This window comes from Theropithecus gelada, chromosome 4 (genome assembly GCF_003255815.1).
Source record: "Theropithecus gelada isolate Dixy chromosome 4, Tgel_1.0, whole genome shotgun sequence".
In the NCBI taxonomy this organism is placed as follows: domain Eukaryota; kingdom Metazoa; phylum Chordata; class Mammalia; order Primates; family Cercopithecidae; genus Theropithecus; species Theropithecus gelada.
In genome coordinates, this window is record NC_037671.1 from 81,121,728 (window position 1) to 81,141,001 (window position 19,274).

General features: G+C 35.6%; 1 protein-coding gene across 1 annotated transcript in view; it reads right to left on the reverse strand.

The window, feature by feature from the left end:
* IBTK (inhibitor of Bruton tyrosine kinase) overlaps nt 1–19,274 on the reverse strand; it is a 78,578-nt gene that overhangs the window by 7,804 nt on the left and 51,500 nt on the right. The window contains exons 23-26 of the mRNA XM_025383362.1: nt 17,499–17,662; nt 14,784–14,876; nt 14,067–14,210; nt 3,340–3,489 (exon numbers count right to left, since the gene is read on the reverse strand). Coding sequence (XP_025239147.1) covers nt 3,340–3,489; nt 14,067–14,210; nt 14,784–14,876; nt 17,499–17,662 — 551 coding nt within the window. The remainder of the gene's footprint in view (nt 1–3,339; nt 3,490–14,066; nt 14,211–14,783; nt 14,877–17,498; nt 17,663–19,274) is intronic.

A 19,274-nucleotide genomic window follows, 5' to 3' on the forward strand; every position in this document is an offset into this window, starting at 1 on the left:
CCCTGATGTTATAGCACACTCTAGTGATCAACTATGAAACCACAGATCCATATTTTAAGTTCCATGACAAATCGTTATATATCTAAAGACATTTTTTTAAAGTTTCAATGAATATTAATATTTAAAATATAAAAATACAAAAATTATCTTAATTTTCATACCTTTAAATTGATATATCTAAGACATGCAATACAAATCACTACATTAGAAACAAATGTTACTTCAAACAGGGTAACAATTTTAATTAATTTACTCATTCAGTCATTCACCAGACTCACGGAGCACCTACTACATGCCAGGAGCCAGTCTGAACACCGGTAGTAAAATGATGAGCAATGACAAACCTCCTTGCTCTCATTGAACATATAATTAAACATACAGACATGAAAATAGAGTAGACAAATATTAAAGAATCACACTAATAAACGTACAATAAAAAAGTGCCATGAGAACATTCGACAGTAAACTGCCCCAGTAAGTCAGACTTCTCCAAAGAATATAACTGAAGAGATATTGAAAGAAGAGTCAGAGTCACTCTGTCAAAGGGTAAGGAGGTAGAAAGACGGAAAGTGCATTTGAGAACTAAGAGAAGGCCAAGATGACTAGAACACAGAGATCAGGTTACAAAATCAAGTTAAAGACAGTAGGCAGGAGCCAGACTATGTAGGCCTTGAAGGCCATATTAAGAATGCTATAGCTTTTTTCTTAAAAGCAGTAAACTCCAAATTTTAAAAAAGAACACACTGGCTTAATATATTGGAGGAAAGAAAGGCAAGACCAGTCAGTAGGGCAACTCTGGTGGCCCGGGTGAAGTATCACAGTAAACTGAATCAGAGGTGATAGCACTGGAGATAAAATTTAGTATATGGACTTGAGAAATATTTAAGAGATAAAACTGGAATGCTCTAACAGTAGACTGAATACTTGTGAAGAAAATGGAAGTGCCAAAGACACAAATTCTTCCTATTTACTGAGGAAGAAAATTCCGAAAGAATAGGCTATGCTATGTTTTTCTATATTTTTGTTTGATTTTGGTTTTATGAGAGGGGTATGAGGAAAACATTAAGTTTCGTTTTGGACATGAAGTTTGCGGTGTTTCTGAACATGCAGATAGAATGGTAGGGTCAGTAAGAGATAATTAAGTCTAAGGCCCAGATGATACATACGGGCAAGAGATATTAGTAATGGGGCTGGGAGACAGAATGAATTACGGACTGAGTGGGAGGTGACAACTCTTTTGAGAAATCTGGCTGTGAAGGAGATGGAGAATTGGTAATGACAGGACAACTGATAGAAGAAAGTGTGCCCAGACCACATGAGAGACCTGAGCACATTCAAAACCAGAGGGGAAAAATCTAGTTAAAAGGAAAAGGTTGAATCTTACACAAGAAAGGAAAAGGATAATTAATAGTTTTCAGGCTTCTGAAGTGGGAAGCATTAAGATAAAAGCACAGGTATTGGCCTAAGAGAGAGAACTTTTCTACGGCAAAACAAGAAAGGAGCATAGTTCTATATAGGCAGGGGCTAATTTGTTCACCACTGTAACTCTAGTACTTAGCATAATGTCTGATACAAAGTTCATAATCAATAAATGTTTGATAGCCAATTTGAAGACTATGTACCTAGTTTTATATTTATAAGCCTATCATAATTATAATTATATAAATTAATATGCAAAAAGATTTAATCTGCTTCATGTGTTAGTATTCCATTTAAGGTTTTGTTTTGTTTTGTTTTATTTGTTTGTTTGTTTTTGAGATGGGGTCTCCCTCTGTTGCTCAGGCTGGAGTGCAGTGGCACAATCAAGGCTAACTGCAGCCTTTACCTCCCAGGCTCAAGCAATCCTCCCAACCCAGCCTCCTGAATAGATGGGACTATGGGCACATGCCACCAAGCCGAGCTAATTTATTTTTCTTGCTATTTTTTGTAGAGACAGGGTTTCATCATGTTGCTAGGCTGGTCTCAAACTCCTGGACTGAAGTGATCTGCCCACCTCGGCCTCCCAAAGTGCTAGGATTACAGGCATTAAGCCACCGAACTCAGCCTAAGATTTTTATTTTAAAATAGTATTTTAATGCTAGAAGTATTAGACAAGTTAGGGAGATGACTTCAGATCTTTTAAGGCTCAAGAACTTTCCTCCTAAAAGTAAATATCTGTAAAAAAGAAGACAGTCACAATACTAACAGTGAAAATATGCCTAAACATTTAATCTACATCAGGAGTTTCCAAACACTGTTGTCAGAAGACTCTGATAGCGCCTTAGGGCAGGTAAAGTGACATTAAACTAGTATAACTCCCCAGTCTCCATTCCGTGCTTCAGTCAGAAAAGTTTATATTATCTGTTTGATGCACTTGAATTGGACATAACATACCTTACTTATTTTGTTTTGTTTGTTTGAGACCAGGTCTCACTCTGTCACCCATGCTGGAGTGCAGTGGTTCGATCACAGCTCACTGAAAATACTGCTTTTAAATTATAGATTTTGATGCTTCATGTAGGCATTTAAAATATGAAACTTTTTTCTTTAAAATACATTGGACTTTCTAAAGCAGTATTAAAAATAGCTAGGCCAGGTGTGGCAGCTCATGCCTGTAATCCTAGCACTTTGGAAGGCTGAGGTGGGAGAACTGCTTGAGGCCAGAAGTTCGAGACCAGCCTGGGCAACATAATGAGAGCCCCATCTCTACTTTCATGAAAATTAAAATTAAAAAATAGTTAGAGAAAAAACTGCAAATACCCAAAGGTTCATCAACAGATGCACAGATAAACACATTGTATGTGGTATGCCCCTACAATGAAATACTATTCAGCGATGAAACAGAATCAATGGATACCCATAACAGCATGAATAAATCTCAAAATAATTATGCTGAGTAAAAGAAGACTTTTTACTACGGGTACATACTGCACGACCCTGCTGATATAAACCTCTAAAATGTACAAGCCAGTCTGTATTGGCAGATTAGTAGCTGCTTGGGAGCGGGAAACAGAAGGAAGAGAGGAAGGGATTACAAAGGGTCATGACAAAACATCTGAAAATGATGCTTATGTTCACTATTTTGAATGTTGTAGTGGTGTCATAGGTGTATATATATGCTGAAACTACAGAATGTGTACTTTAAATAGATGCAATTGATTTTAAGTCAATTATATCTCAATAACTGTTTCAATTTTTTTAAGTAGGGAAGGAATTTACACATGCTAATTTTAATTCTGAATGTAAAAGAGTGTACAAAAAAATCTGCCTCATAAAGTTTTAAATATTATTTCAGAACATAAAACCACCACAGACTATTTTAAAGTAGAAACTGTATTAGTTTTAAGTATGTTTTATTACCTGACAATTTTTGGTGCCTGAGAATTTTCAATTCCTTTAAAAGAAACTTTTTTGACATGATCGCCTGAACTATGGCTAGTAACAGACTTTTTTTCTTCTAGTAAGAAATCCCGGAATGACTTGGATGAAACTGAATGTAGAGAAGATGCCCTGCAAAAGAAAGCAAAGATCATGTTAAAATATCCATTTCGTAAAAGGGCATTGCTGGAAGTCATAAGAGAACAATAAGAGAATGTATACTAAAAATTTTACAATATACAATTACAGTTTTCAGTGTGATGTTGGATTCTTGATGCCAATTGTGAAATATCCAAAACTATTCCATAAGAAAAAGCAATCAATGAAGACCAAGTCTAGAGATAACTTAGATGTTAAAATCAGCAATAATATTAAAATAGATATTATAATTATGCATCAGATAATGACAACAAAAGTTCATTAAAAATAGGTAAGCTCAGCAAAAGAAGCTATTAAAAAAAGAACAAAATGAAAATTCAAGAATTTTTAATATATTTTTTAAAATTCACTGTATAGATTGAAGAGTTGGTAAACTTGAAGATAAACCAAAAGAAATTTTTGAATCTGAAAAACAAAAAAGAGAAGTTGAAGAAAATTATCCCATAATGAATTATAAGATAAAATCAAAAGGTCTGCCATATGTGTAACTGAAGTCCCAGAAATAAAGAAGAGAGATATGGCAGAGAAAAAGAAACAATGGCCAAAATTTCCCCAAATTTGGTAGAAGATATAAATTTAAAGACTCTAGAATTTTGGCAAACCCGAAAAAAGATAAAACAAAGAAAACCATACTTAGGCACATAATAAATAAACAGCTGAAATGTCCAAAGCTAAATAGAAAATCTTGAAAGCAGCCAGAGAAACGCAACACAGAATGAAAATGAGTAGCTTGTTATCTGAAACAATGAAGCCCAAAAGACGATGGAAGGGAATCTTTAATATGATGAAAGAGGTAAAGAATGTCAATCCAGAATTCTATATCTATGTGAGTAATCTTGAAAGTAGGTCCTCTTCAAGTCATGCCTTGAAATGACTATAGCCCTGGCCAAACCTTGACTGCAGCACTGTGGAAGATCCTGAGTCAGAGGCACTCAGCTGAGATTCCTGACCCAAAGGAATTATGATAATAAATGTTGGTTGTTTTAAGATGTTGTTCAAGCATAATCTGTTAGGAAGCAATAAATAATTACAGAAATTAAAAGGGTAATAAAGAAATCTTATAGAGCAGGGTACAGTGGCTCACACCTGTAATCCCAACACTTTGGGAGGCCAAGGCAGGTGGATCGCTCGAGCCCAGGAGTTTGAGACCAGCCTGGCCAAACGGTGAAACTCTGTCTTTACTAAAAACACAAAAATTAGCTGGGCATGGTGGCGCACACCTGTAATCCCAGCTACTCAGGAGGCTGAGGCATGAGAATCGTTTGAACCTGGGAGGCAGAGGTTGCAGTGAACTGAGACTGAGCCACTGCATTCCAGGCTGGGTGATAGAGCAAGACTCTGTCTCAAAAAATGAAAAACAAAACAGAAAAAAAAAAAAAGATAGAAATGTTATAAACAACTTAACACAAATAAATTTGACAATTTACATGGAATAGACAAATACCATTTTTAAAAAACCAAATTACTGAAAATAACAGAAAATCTATATAGACTGTAGCTATTTTAAAAATTGAATTAATCTCACCAGGTTTTTTAACTGCAAAAATTGACAAACTGATTCCAAAATTTATATGAGAATAAAAAATCCCAGATTAGCCAAAGCATTCTTTAAAAAAAAATACAAAGTTGGAAGAAGACAAAACCAATTACGGTAATCAGGATAGTATATGCTAGGCCTGAATGTATTTCCTCCAAAAACTCATGTTGAAATGTAAATGTCACGGTGCTTGTATTGTGAGATGACACCTTTAAGAGGTGTTTAAGTTATGAGGGTGCCTCACAAACCGACTAATGCCATTATCGCTGAGAGTGGTCAACCCTTTTTGTGCTCTCTCACCCTGCTGGCATATGCCTTCCACTATGCTATGAAGTAGCAACAAGGCTTCCGCCAGATGCCAGCACCTTTATATTGGACATCCCAGCCTCTAGAACTGTGAGCCAATAAATATCTGTTCATTATAAATTACCCGCTCTGTTACAGCAGCACAAAATGAACTAAGACCATGTGATACTGGCATAAGGATTGACAAACAGATTTCTTCAAATATGTTCTATTGTTCTTTCCACCGACTATGCCATAATTTGAAAGAGTGTCTGATTTCCCACAATTTTACCTTCCTAACTCACAAGCTCCAGCTATTTTCTACCTTTACAGCCACAGAAAATTTATGGAGAAGCATTTTAGACATTTGAACCTAAATAAAAATTAACCAGAATTTTGTTCCTCAGCTAAAGAAGTCCTGTAATTTTACTCTAAATAATATTTTTAGCTTTAAAATGTTAAATAATTGAAATTGTTTTATATTGCATGTGTTAGCTCTAAATGGAATTTGAAAGAATTTACTTTCAAACATCAAGCCAGGCCACAAAGACCATGTATTCTTCCACTGAAGATGACTGATGAGAAATGTTCTATTATTTCTCCAAGTAAAACATTTAATTTTGAGAAGTAGCCAAATCCCATACATACTTAGTGTTTTCACATTAAATTTAAAATTTGCCTGGTTGGAACTTCAATCTAATGCAAAAACCCAGTTATCTCTAATACTTTCCATTGCCACACCTAACTGCCAGCAGCAGGAGTACAACTATATACACTGGGAATTTGTACAGACTAGGTGAATGAATGCGTGAACAAACTAGTGAAAATCCTACCACAACCACAAGTACATTTAGAGTGCTAATTTGTGATTTGCTAATGAATTGCACATTAACCTTAATATTAACATAAACATATTTTAAAAAATCTTTTGAAGAAGTAAAATCTCACTAGATGATACTTCAGGTAATGATGTACCTTTAAGAAGGATTTTAAAAACAGTTAAATTGGCTGGGCATGGTGGCTCACACCTGTAATCTCAGCACTTTGGGAGGCCCAGGTGGATGGATCACGAGGTCAGGAGCTTGAGACTAGCCTGTCCAACATGGTGAAATCCCATCTCTACTAAAAATACAAAATTAGCTGGGCATGGTGGTGTGCGCCTGTAATCCCAGCTACTCGGGAGGCTGAGGCAGGAGAAGTGCTTGAACCCAGGAGGCGGAGGCTGCAGTGAGCCAAGATTGTGCCACAGCACTGCAGCCTGGACGACAGAGCAAAACTCCGTCTCAGGAAAAAAAAAAAAAAAAAAAAGATAAATCACCATAGTCATGAATATATTCTGTAAATAACAATCTGTAAATCTGATTAAAAGTTAACTTCAGCCAGGAACAGTGGCTCACGCCTGTATTCCCATCACTTTCGAAGGTGGAGACAAGAGGACTGCTGAGCCCAGGAGTTCAAGACCAGCCGGGGATACACAGGAAGACTCATCTCTACAACAAATAAAAAATTAGCTGAGCATGGTGATGCACACCTGTGATCCCAGCTACAAAGGAGGCTGAGGTGGAAGGATTGCTTCAGCCTAGGAAGTCAAGGATGCAGTGAGCCAAGATTGTACCACTGCACTCCAGCTTGGGCAACAGAATGAGATCCTGTCTCAAAAACAAAAAAAAAGTTCCAATTTTTTTTTAAAACCAATGCATACGAGATATGTCCTCAGGAAAACAATCTATTCCATTTTTACTTCAAGCATATATTTACAAGTATTTACATTCTATGTGTATCTGATTAAAAATCAAGTGATATGCTGAATTATGTGGTTATCTCATAATTTTAAAATGACATGAAAAATTATATCACATTATATTCACTCAATGATTAATGTTTTATCTAGAGTTCAGGTTAAAATACTTTGTAGTCTTTTCCAATTCTGTGGAGAAAGTCATTGGTAGCTTAATGGGGATGGCATTGAATCTATAAATTACCTTGGGCAGTACGGCCATTTTCACAATATTGATTCTTCCTATCCATGAGCATGGAATGTTCTTCCATTTGTTTGTGTCCTCTTTTATTTCACTGAGCAGTGGTTTGTAGTTCTCCTTGAAGAGGTCCTTCACATCCCTTGTAAGCTGGATTCCTAGGTATTTTATTCTCTTTGAAGCAATTGTGAATGGGAGTTCATTCATGATTTGGCTCTCTGTTTGTCTGTTATTGGTGTATAGGAATGCTTGTGATTTTTGCACATTGATTTTTGTATCCTGAGACTTTGCTGAAGTTGCTTATCAGCTTAAGGAGACTTTGGGCTGAGACAATGGGGTTTTCTAAATATACAATCATGTCATCTACAAACAGGGACAATTTGACTTCCTCTTTTCCTAATTGAATACCCTTTATTTCTTTCTCCTGCCTGATTGCCCTGGCCAGAACTTCCAACACTATGTTGAATAGGAGTGGTGAGAGAGGGCATCCCTGTCTTGTGCCAGTTTTCAAAGGGAATGCTTCTAGTTTTTGCCCGTTCAGTATGATATTGGCTGTGGGTTTGTTATAAATAGCTCTTATTATTTTGAGATATGTTGCATCTATACCGAATTTATTGAGAGTTTTTAGCATGAAGGGCTGTTGAATTTTGTCAAAGGCCTTTTCTGCATCTATTGAGATAATCATGTGGTTTTTGTCTTTGGTTCTGTTTATATGCTGGATTATGTTTATTGATTTGTGTATGCTGAACCAGTTAAACCACAATGAGATACCATCTCACACCAGTTAGAATGGTGATCGTTAAAAAGTCCAGAATTTTCTAACAGGTGCTGGAGAGGATGTGGACAAATAGGAACACTTTTACACTGTTGGTGGGACTGTAAACTAGTTCAACCATTGTGCAAGACAGTTTGGCGATTCCTCAAGGATCTAGAACTAGAAATACCATTTGACCCAGCCATCCCATTACTGGATATATACCCAAAGGAGTATAAATCATGCTGCCATAAAGACACATGCACACGTATGTTTACTGCGGCACTATTCACAATAGCAAAGACTTGGAACCCACCCAAATGTCCATCAATGACAGACTGGATTAAGAAAATGTGGCACATATACACCATGGAATACTATGCAGCCGTAAAAAAGGATGAGTTAATGTCCTTTGTAGGGACATGGATAAGGCTGGAAACCATCATTCTCAGCAAACTATTGCAAGAACAGAAAACCAAACACCACATGTTCTCACTCATAGGTGCGAATTGAACAATGAGATCACTTGTACACAGGAAGGTGAACATTACACACTGGGGCCTGCTGTGGGGCGGGGGTAAGGGATAGCATTAGGAGATATACCTAATGTAAATGACAAGTTAATGGGTACAGCACACCAACATGGCACATGTATACATATGTAACAAACCTGAACATTGTGCACATGTACCCTAGAACTTAAAATGCAATAAAAAATAAATAAATAAATAAATACTTTGTAGTCTCGTAAGAATTCAAGAAAGAAAATTATTCAACAATTTAATAATAATAATTTCAATTTATACTGAAGTGTTTTGCTTTGCTGTGCTTCATAGTTAACTGTGTTTCTAAACAGGTTGAAGGTTTGTGGCTACCTTGCATGGAACAAGTATATCCTGCCATTTTTCTAACAATACATGCTCACTTTGTGTCTCTGTGTCACATTTTGGTAATTCTCCTGGTATTTCAAACTTTTTCATTATTATTGTATCTATGGTGATCTTTGATGTTACTATTATAATTGTTTTGGAGCACCATGAACCACATCCACACAAGGTGGCAAGCGTCATTGATAAATGTTTGTTTTCTGACTGTTACACCAATTGGCAGTTCTCCCATCTCTCTCTCTCTCCTCCTTAGGTCTCCCTATTTCCTAAGAAACAACAATATTGACATTAGACCAACTAATAACCCTACAGTGGCCTCTGTGTGTTCAAGAGAAAGAAAAAGTCACATGTCTCTCACTTTAAATCAAAAGCTAGAAACGATTAAGCTTAGTGACGAAAGCACCACCCTGATCACTCAGCAGTCATCAACATCAAGGCAAGATCCTCCACTATAAAAACGTGATTCACTGAAGGTTCAGATGACCATTAGCATTTTTTAGCAATAAAATATTTTTACATTAAGGTTTTTTTTGTAGATATTATGCTATTGCACACTTAGCAAACTACAGTATAGTATAAACATTACTTTTATAGGCACCAGGAAACCAAAAATTTCTTGTGACTTGCTTTATTGCGATGTTTGCTTTATTGAGGTAGTCTGGAACCAAACCTGCAGTATCTCCAAAGTATGCCTGTATAGTCTTAAGAAGCCATAAAAAGAGCATAAACTACTAATTGTAGACAATTCAGACACCTCTCACCTTGATGATAATAATTCAGAATACCTATAACATCTATAATTATCTAAATTATCTATAATTGGTCAGTTAAATTTTCTTGGTGTCCTAAGATACATAAAACTCATTACTCATGTTTGTACTTAAGTTTTCCAATCACGTTTTCGTAAAATAAATGTATAACAAATATCACTTTTATTTGATAATTATCAAATTCTGTTTTTTTTTGTTTTTTTTTTTTTGAGAAGGAGTCTTGCTCTGTTGCCCAGGCTGGAGTGTGGTGGCATGATCTCAACTCACTGCAACCTCCACCTCCTGGGTTCAAGTGATTCTCCTGTCTCAGCCTCCCAAGTAGCTGGGATTACAGGCATGCACCACCACGCCCAGCTAATTTTTATATTTTTAGTAGAAACGGGGTTTTTCCATGTTGGCCAGGCTGTTCTCAAACTCCTGACCTCAGGTGATCTGCCTGCCTCGGCCTCCCAAAGAGCTCGGATTATAGTCGTGAGCCATCATGCCCACCCAGATAATTACCAAATTCTTTTCAAAGAAAAATACCCTATGTTTTGGGTCAAAATGTATGGCATCTTTCCTCCCATCTTCCTAGAATTCTCCTTAATATGCCATAATAGACTCCTTTTAAAATTTGGATAGATAGTCCCTTCAATGTGGCACTCTAAGCTCATGTTGCTAATAATTACCAAGGAAAAATTTTTCCTATGTTTGAAAATTAGTCAGAAGTTTCAGATAAATGACCACTTGAATACCTTCCTCTGAAATCCTAAAGTGTACAGCAAAGTAATCAGAAAGGTATAAACCCACAAGGGCAAAAATAATAAACTATTAGGACAATGGCAGTCTAAAAAGCAACACATTTTTGAAGGATAGCAAAAGAGATAGAATGATAAAACTGATGTCACTGAGTGGACAAAAAGAAAAACTAACAGTCATCAGGTGGGTGATGGTAAGGAGGGAAGCTGAGAACTCTGGAAAGGGGCATATACTGGAGACAGAGTATGTATCGAATCCTGAAGTTGACATGAGGATGAAAGTGTGAAAATTGTTTCAGTTTATTTAAGGAGGGGCTCAGAGTGCCAGATGTACTCCCTATTGCTGTATGGTCACATGACTACATCTCCTCTACTCTGGCAGAAGGAAAATTTGATTCAAAGTCACTAGTAATAGAAGATGGCGGGAGTGAACTGTTGTGTACAAAGTCTATATACTAAATGTGAAAACCTATTACAAATGGTGACAAGCTCAGTCCCAGCTCTAACCTCCCTACACTGAGATATGTTTCCAGAATGCTAGCAACCAAATGTACACCTTACCAGCAAAAAAAAATTAAAAGGCTGCTCTTTAGAAAAACTGACAGACTAAAGAGACCAAGGAGAAAAGATATGGAGATAATCAACATATGGGGAGATTCGGGGGTCCCTAAGGAAACTGATACGTTACCCTATAATCACATCTATCAGTCTACTTGTAGCACACAGGCACACAGAGCTTCCAATCAGAACTTAAGAGAAATCAATCAATCAATCAATTGACAAAATGAAATAAAATAAAATATATATAAGGTAGAATGAATAAAACAAGAGTGTAAATCAATCTTAGCTTTCTTTTTTTTTTTCGGTTGAGTGGTTTCTTTTGTTCAATATCATATGGGTAAGATTCATCCACACTGTTGTATTTAGTCATGATTTATTCTTTGTCATTACTCTGTAGTATTCTACTATAAAAATAATTTATCCATTGACTGCTGATAGACATCTAGGTTGTTTTCATTTTGGGCTATTACAAATAATAAATTATGAACATTCTTATACATGTTTTGTGGTACATATGTGTGTATGTTTCTGTTGGGTATATACTGAAGACTGAAAATGTCTACAGAGTGCAGAGATCTTCAACATTAGAATATTAAACAGAATACTATAGAAAAAGATATCATCAACAAACAAACCAAAAAAACCTCTTGATAAAGATTTTAATGGTTGAAAAAAGTCAGGCAAATATTCCAGAAAGTAGAATTGGAAGGCATATATGTGGACAATAGAAAAGAAAAAGTGTGGTGGCTCACACCTGTAATTCCAGCACTTTGGAAGGCTGAGGCAGGCAGATCACTTGAGGTTGAGACCAGCCTGGCCAACATGGTGAAACCATGTTTCTACTGAAAATATAAAAATCAGTCGGGTATGATGGTAGGCACCTGTAATCCCAGCTATTCAGGAGGCTGAGGCAGAAGAATCACTTGAACCTGGGAGGCAGAGGTTGCAGTGAACTGAAATCCCACCACCGCACTCAAACCTAACAACAGAGTGAGACTCCATCTCAAAAAAAAAAAAAAGAAAAAGTAAGAAATTTAGAGAGGCCTAGGAGGACCAATATCTGACTAACGTGATTTGTAGAGAAAACAGTGAGGAGAAAAAGTATCAAAGTAATATAACATTACATAAGATTTCCCTAGAACTTAAAGACATGCTGTTGCCAATTAAAAAAGCCCAAGTATCCAGCATGTATCAAAAAAGACCTACATTATATTACTGTAAAATATCAGAACATTAGAGATAAAGAAAAGATCCTATAAACTTTCAGAGAAAAAAAAAGTGGAGAAGAAAACAGGAGGTAACATAAGATGATTTAGGAATTAAATGGCATTGAATAAGTTCTCCAAATGATTTCCAATTTAAAATCTCGTTCCCATCTATCAGTCAAGAAGAATGAAGGCTAGAATAAAAACATTTTCATGAATATACGAGCTTCAAAAATATATGTCCTATCCATTCTTTATCAGAAACCTACTGGGTTGTGATTCATCAAAACAAGGAGTGTATCAAGAAATACAAAGCCACAAGATCAAGAAAACTGGGGATCAAACATTGGAGAGAAGGGAAGATCTGCAAGACAACAGTTAAAGAAAATCTCACGATGACAGATATTCAGCAAGCCTGGAAAAGACCCAGTTCAGATCTCAAAAGAACACGGGACTCTAAAGAATATGCCTCCAAAAAAATAAGTGAAACAATTTTCACTCATTCACTTTTTGCTTAAGGAAAGTGATTGATGGCATGGTTATAGCTATATTACCAAGTCCAAGGCTTCATCATGAGCTTAGTTAATTCTCTCAAACTGCAATTTAGTACATGACAGTGGTTCCAATAACTTTTCCCCCTTTTTGGATTTTCCATACTTTTGTTTAAAGAAAGTACATCTCAGTGTTGTAGCAGTCATATCATAAACCCTACAAGGGTAATGGTCAAATCTGTCTTGTTCATTGCCTTATCAACAGAAACTAGCACAGTTCCTTACATTTAGAAGGGGCTTAAAAAATACTGATAAATTTTAAAATTCTGCTAAGCTCATCCTCTCCAGTTTTGCACTCTTTTCTCTTTTCCTTGGGTATTCTTACCTCTTATTTTACTTTTTCAGTAACCATGCTTTGGACCTACTAGTAACCATAACAGGCACTGATTTAGTTCCACTGGTAACACTTAGAATAAAATTATTTGCTACTTTCTTCAAAATAATTAACATTTTAATTGAGAAAAATATTCCTTCTTACAAACAGAATAATGTGGCCTTAGAAACATTGAAGGGATTCCCCTAAACCATGGGTAGTTGCCAAGATCCTCCCCAATTCTTGTGAGAGAAAGAGAGTTCTACTTATTTCTTCATAAGGCTTCACATTCTCCATGTACTTCTCCAGTACTGGTTTCCAGATATTTTAAGTTACAAAGAAAAGGAAGGATGGAAGGGAAGCTGGAGTACAACCTATTTTACACATCTCAAAATTACATCTGACCTCTTTGGAGACTATTCCAATGCTGCCACTATGTGTAAATTCCAATGGAGAAAATGTAAACACAACATTAAGTAAGGAGCACTGTTTTACAAAGTGAAAAATAACAAGCTATGATTATAATCATGTAAAGATATTTATGCAGCATGCAGAAGGACAACAAAATTAGTGTAGTATAAATAAAGTTTTCTTTTTATATGTGTCTGATATATTTAATTTCTTATAAAAAATTTAAAAAATTAAATTTTAAATCACTTTAGCAAGAAAATCTAATTAGAATATCAAGAAGAAATTATATCTATATATGAAAAATATATCCACATTTTGAAGTGTATGATGATGTACGTCATCATGATGTGTACGCCAAAACACCCCAAATTCAAAGAAAATAAACACAACAAAAAAAGTGTTTGCTTCCCAAGTTTCAATTTTTAACTTGAAAACAGAAGGGGAGATGAAATATTTGAAAAGACTTTAGAAACACTAGAAGTAGGAAGGAACTCAAAAGTCAAGTACTACCTTAAAAGCAAATGCACAGATCTATATTAATTTTAATAAAAATAGGAGCATACCATGCATTCACTGGTTTGGGGGCTTTCGAAGGAGTAGATAAAACTGTTTCCATGCTATTCATTCCTGAATTGTGTTCCTTGGTAGTCAATGCAATCATTTTTCGTTGCTTCTGAGAAAGTTTAACTCCATGAGAAACTGTTTTGCTAGAAATTAAATTAAAACAATTAGTTTCAGTGGTTTCTTCTGACAAAGTTTAATTCCATGAGAAATGATTTTGCTAGAAATTAAATCAATTAACATTAATTTCTGCTTAATAAAGGTTACTGGTAATAATAATGTTTTCTATTTATTTGATGTTATTTTGCCATTATTGGATCAAAATGCTCACAAGTTTCAACAATGAAAATATCAGTTTATACTAACAATGATCAAGTAATAGCTACATATGAGCCCTCCAACATATTACAAACTTCAAGAACTTGCATGACAAGCCTTAACTCTTTGGCTTTTGTAGCCAATAGTCCACAATGATCATTTTAGAGTCAAGTTTCTGGGATGTAATACTGTATTCTACAAGAGCTGGACTATCAGCTCAACTCTATCTTCATAGCACATACTTAAGAAATAATATTATGGAGGCTAAATTGCCCAGAAAAGGATGTATAATTAACTATAACATCAAATGCAGAAAAATAATAGGAAAGATGCAGTAAGTCTGTCCAATTCTTAGGGCAGAAATATAACATGAAACGATCTTTTATAATTTTTTAACCAACCCTAAATGTGACTTTGGTGTAGCTCCACATTTTTGTCTGCTTTCTTCTATTTCCATGATGGTTCTGAGATCCACAACAGGAGGGCTGACTGGACTAAAAGACATAAAAGGTTACTTTGCAAGGCATTCATTTACCTATAAAGCCCAACCCCCAACTTCACTGAAACCATAAGTGAAATGTGAGATTAACAGTCAGAGTATAATTTAGAATTATCAGCTGTGAGCCAGCTTCAAAAAGGATATTTTGAGTAAAAGTTACTTTTATATATACACATATAAATATTAACTAACATATATCCAAAGTCATAATGTTAAGTGATACAGCACATATACAAACAACAACTAATATGTATCCAAAGTCATAATGTTGTGATATAACTGAAATTCCTATATTTAAAAAAAAACATTTTTTTAAAAAGCCAAGCAATAGAAAGATTCTTAACTAAATTAGGCAGAAAACCTCACCAAAGTTCTAATTAAATTCTTACTTTTAGGTTGAATGAAGCTTGAAAATTATACTCTTTCCTTTCTATTTTTAACAAACAAAACTCATTCTACTGTTTAATATTAACAAAAACAAACATTTAATAGAAAAACTTGGGGATACTAAACAATATTGGAGACCCACCAGAGGGAGTTATACCATAATAAGGAAAAAATTCTACGATCATTATAAATAGATGGTTTCTGGCCAGGTGTGGTGGCTCACGCCTGTAATCCCAGTACTTTGGGAGGCCGAGGTGGGTGGATCACCTGAGGTCAGGAGTTCAAGACCAGCCTGGCCAACATGGTGGAACCCCATCACTACTAAAAATATAAACATTAGTCAGGGGTGGTGGCAGGTGCATGTAATCCCAGCTACTTGGGAGGCTGAGGCAGGGGAATCGCTTAAACTTGGGAGGCAGAGGTTGCAGTGAGCTGAGATCATACCACTGCACTACAGCCTGGGCAATGAGGGCGAAACTTTGCCTCAAAAGAAAAAAAAAAAAGAAATAGATGATTTTTTATCTAAATGAAATCTACACTACAGATAAAAATAAGTCAGCCGGGCACAGTGGCTCACGCCTGAAATCCCAGCACTTTGGGAGGCCGAGGTGGGCAGATCACGAGATCAGGAGTTCAACACCAGTCTGGCCAACATGGTGAACCCCCATCTCTACTAAAAATACAAAAATTAGCCGGGCACAGTGGCACGCGCCTGTAGTCCCAGCTACTCGGGAGGCTGAGGTAGGAGAATCATTTGAACCCAGGAGGTGGAGGTTGCAGTGAGCTGAGATCATGCCACTGCACTCTAGCCTGGGCAACAGAGCAAGACTCTGCCTCAAAAAAAAAGGTCGTATTATTTCATATTAAAGGGGAACCTGTTTCCTGTACTTTTTTTCTTTCATCAAAAACAAATTCTACTTATTATTTATACTAGGCAATACTTCAGAATGAATGTAGAAATGTTTGTGTATATGTTAATATTGAGAATGTTTATTGCCTATTGCTAAGCATTTTGTCAATGAGCATAGTACTGAACAGCCTAATCTATCTTGTGGACCAAGCTATTTTTAAAACATGTTTAACAAAATATCCTAACATTAGCAATCAGAAGATGCTGCCAGATGTTCCCACATATTAAATATGTACCAATTTGTGTACTTAAGCAAAAAAAAAAAAAAAAAAACTAATTTCTGAACTAAACTTTAAACCATGAAGCACATAAAATGGAACATCATAATCTTTGTTCCAACTCTGCAACATATAGCCTATTTCAAAAGAATTAAATAGTCCAGATGATAAGATAATCCATAAGTCAACTAACAGTTTTAGACTTTATCAATCATTGTAGGCATATAAACATGAAGCACAAGCTCAATTAACATTTTGAAAGAATACTACATTCTAATTACACCTGCACCTTCATTTGACTTTTCTTTTTTCTTTTTTTGAGATGGAGTCTGCTCTGTTGCCCAGGTTGGAGTGCAGTGGCATGATCTGGATTCACTGTAAACTCCGCCTCCCAGGTTCAAACAATTCTCCCACCTTAGCCTCTCAAGTAGCTCAGATTACAAGTGTGTATTACCACACCTGGCTAGTTTTTTGTATTTTAGTAGAGATGGGGTTTCACCATGTTGCCCAGGCTGGTGTCAAACTCCTGAGCTCAGGTAATCTGCCCACCTTGGCTTCCCAAAGTGCTAGGATTACAGGCATGAGCCACCGTGCCCAGCCTTCATTTCATTTTTCTAAATAAAAGAAAAATATATATATAATATAGGCAAGTTAAAAGGATAGTATAACGTTAAATTAATATCATCTGAAAATTAACTGAATAGTTACACATTTTGTGAAATTTTAAATACCCCTTCACATACTCTAAGAGATAAAGTCTATGATTGACAAAACGGTCTTCCTGTGTGGCATTTTTAACCAATATATATATTATCTAAGAAATAACTGCTGATATTAAGTTTCTCTCTATATATGTAAAACATAGTATTTGCTACTATTCACTGATGATAATACAAAGGCAACTAAATTTTGCCTGGGGTTGGTGGCGGAGGGGAAGTCTATTATATAGTTGGTTAGCAATTCGTAGGCATTTAGGCAATTTTCTGTACATTAGAAATTTATATTAATATTTCTTAAATGTTCATCATTAAAAAATTAAATTGCATTAAAAATGAATGATATTTCTCAAACTAATAGTTACAGAATAAAATAAAAACCCTACCTGAAGGAACCAGCAACCCAACTGGCAGAGTTGGTAGTATCAATTCTGTTATTGGGAATGGGCTGTGGAGCAGATATTTTAAGTGTTGGTGACTTTTCCCATGGTTTTAAATCTTCCTTAGCATACATAGGAGATGCACCATTAACATACGGTTTGACTTTCGTCTGGGGAGAGAAAAAAAAAATAAAAGAAGTTAATGAGCACCTAGAACAGTAACACATAGCTGGTACTTAATAAATATTAGTTACATTATAATGAAGAGTAAAATCTTATGACAATAAGCCATCTAGTATTTTCAAATCATGTTCTTCTACAGTTTTGTGCCTTAGCCTACTCTCAAATCACATTGTTGACTATAACCGAATTATTATGAGCTTTGAGAATAATTTCTAGGGGAACTAGTTAGCATATTAAATCTCTACACAAATAGTAGACATGTAATAGTTGTACAAATAAGACATGAAGTAGTAATTTTAAAATTAATATCCATGGCTTGAGTACGAAACAAAATGAAAGTTTTGTATATAAATGTCATATAACTCACTCTGATGTAAAGTACTGTGAATAAAATTAAAGTCAAATAATACTGACACCTTGAAAGGAACCCTAAATCTACTGCTATTGTAATACGTCAAGGAAGTTATTAAAATGGTATGTCTACTTCCAGGATAGATTCTTCTGTTATTGCAAATCACTCACAATATGCCCTGAGCCTTCCTTTAAACCTCAGTTGTCTTACAGAACAATCTTAGTGTGAATATAAATTGCCCCCAAACTTCTATTCTATATTTTTAAAAAAATCAATCCTGCTGGGGTGAGGTTGCTCACACCTGTAATGCCAGCACTCTAGGAGGCTGAGGTGGATGGATTGCTTGAGTCCAGGAGTTCAAGACGAGCCTGAGCAACATGGCAAAACTCCATCTCTACCAAAAATATAAAAAAATTAGCTGGACGTGATGGTGCGCACCTATAATCCTACCTACTCTGGAGGCTTAGATGGAAGAATCACCTAAGCCCAGGAAATCAAAGCTGCAGTGAGCTGATACTATACCACTGCACTACAGCCTGGGCAACCAGAGTGAGAGACCCTGTCCTCCCCCCAAAAAAAAAAAACATTAAATCAATCCTTGAGGCCTAAAAGACTCTAAGAAGAAAGGGTTAACTTCTGTTGTCTCATGAATTCCTAGGAATTCTGATATGTTTTGTGGATGCGTAGGGGTTAGGGAAAAGTGACTCTATCTCTATTCAGTTACACATTTTTCTCTAATAGGTTAACAACTACGGAATCAAATTTTAAGGAGTGTCTAAGAACTGTCCTCCCCAGAGTTGATCACGCTAGGAATCCTGCAGCTTAATGTGCTAGATTAGGAGAAGAACTCAATCATTTCCAAATTGTTTTGCTCCAGTTAATACCTTGGAGGAAAGAGACTGCAAAATTTGAAAGCAGGCTTATTTTTGAAATCATTTGCCTTGACAATTTTTAACTGATGTTAACTGACATTTCACAAGACAAATTTCAATAATTTAGCTATGAATATATTTTTTCAGTATGTCTGTACAGTATTATTATATTTTACATAACATTATATTTTAGTTGCAAAAAGATTAGAAATAACATCATAAAGGGCTTAAAACTGCCATTAAAATCTCTAAAACTAGAAATGTTATGCAAATTTAAGAAAACTAACACTATATTGTGTGATTCTTATATACCAACCTGGAGACTGTTTTAAAATTAGGGCAAAAATAAGGAAATATTAAAGATAAACTATCTAT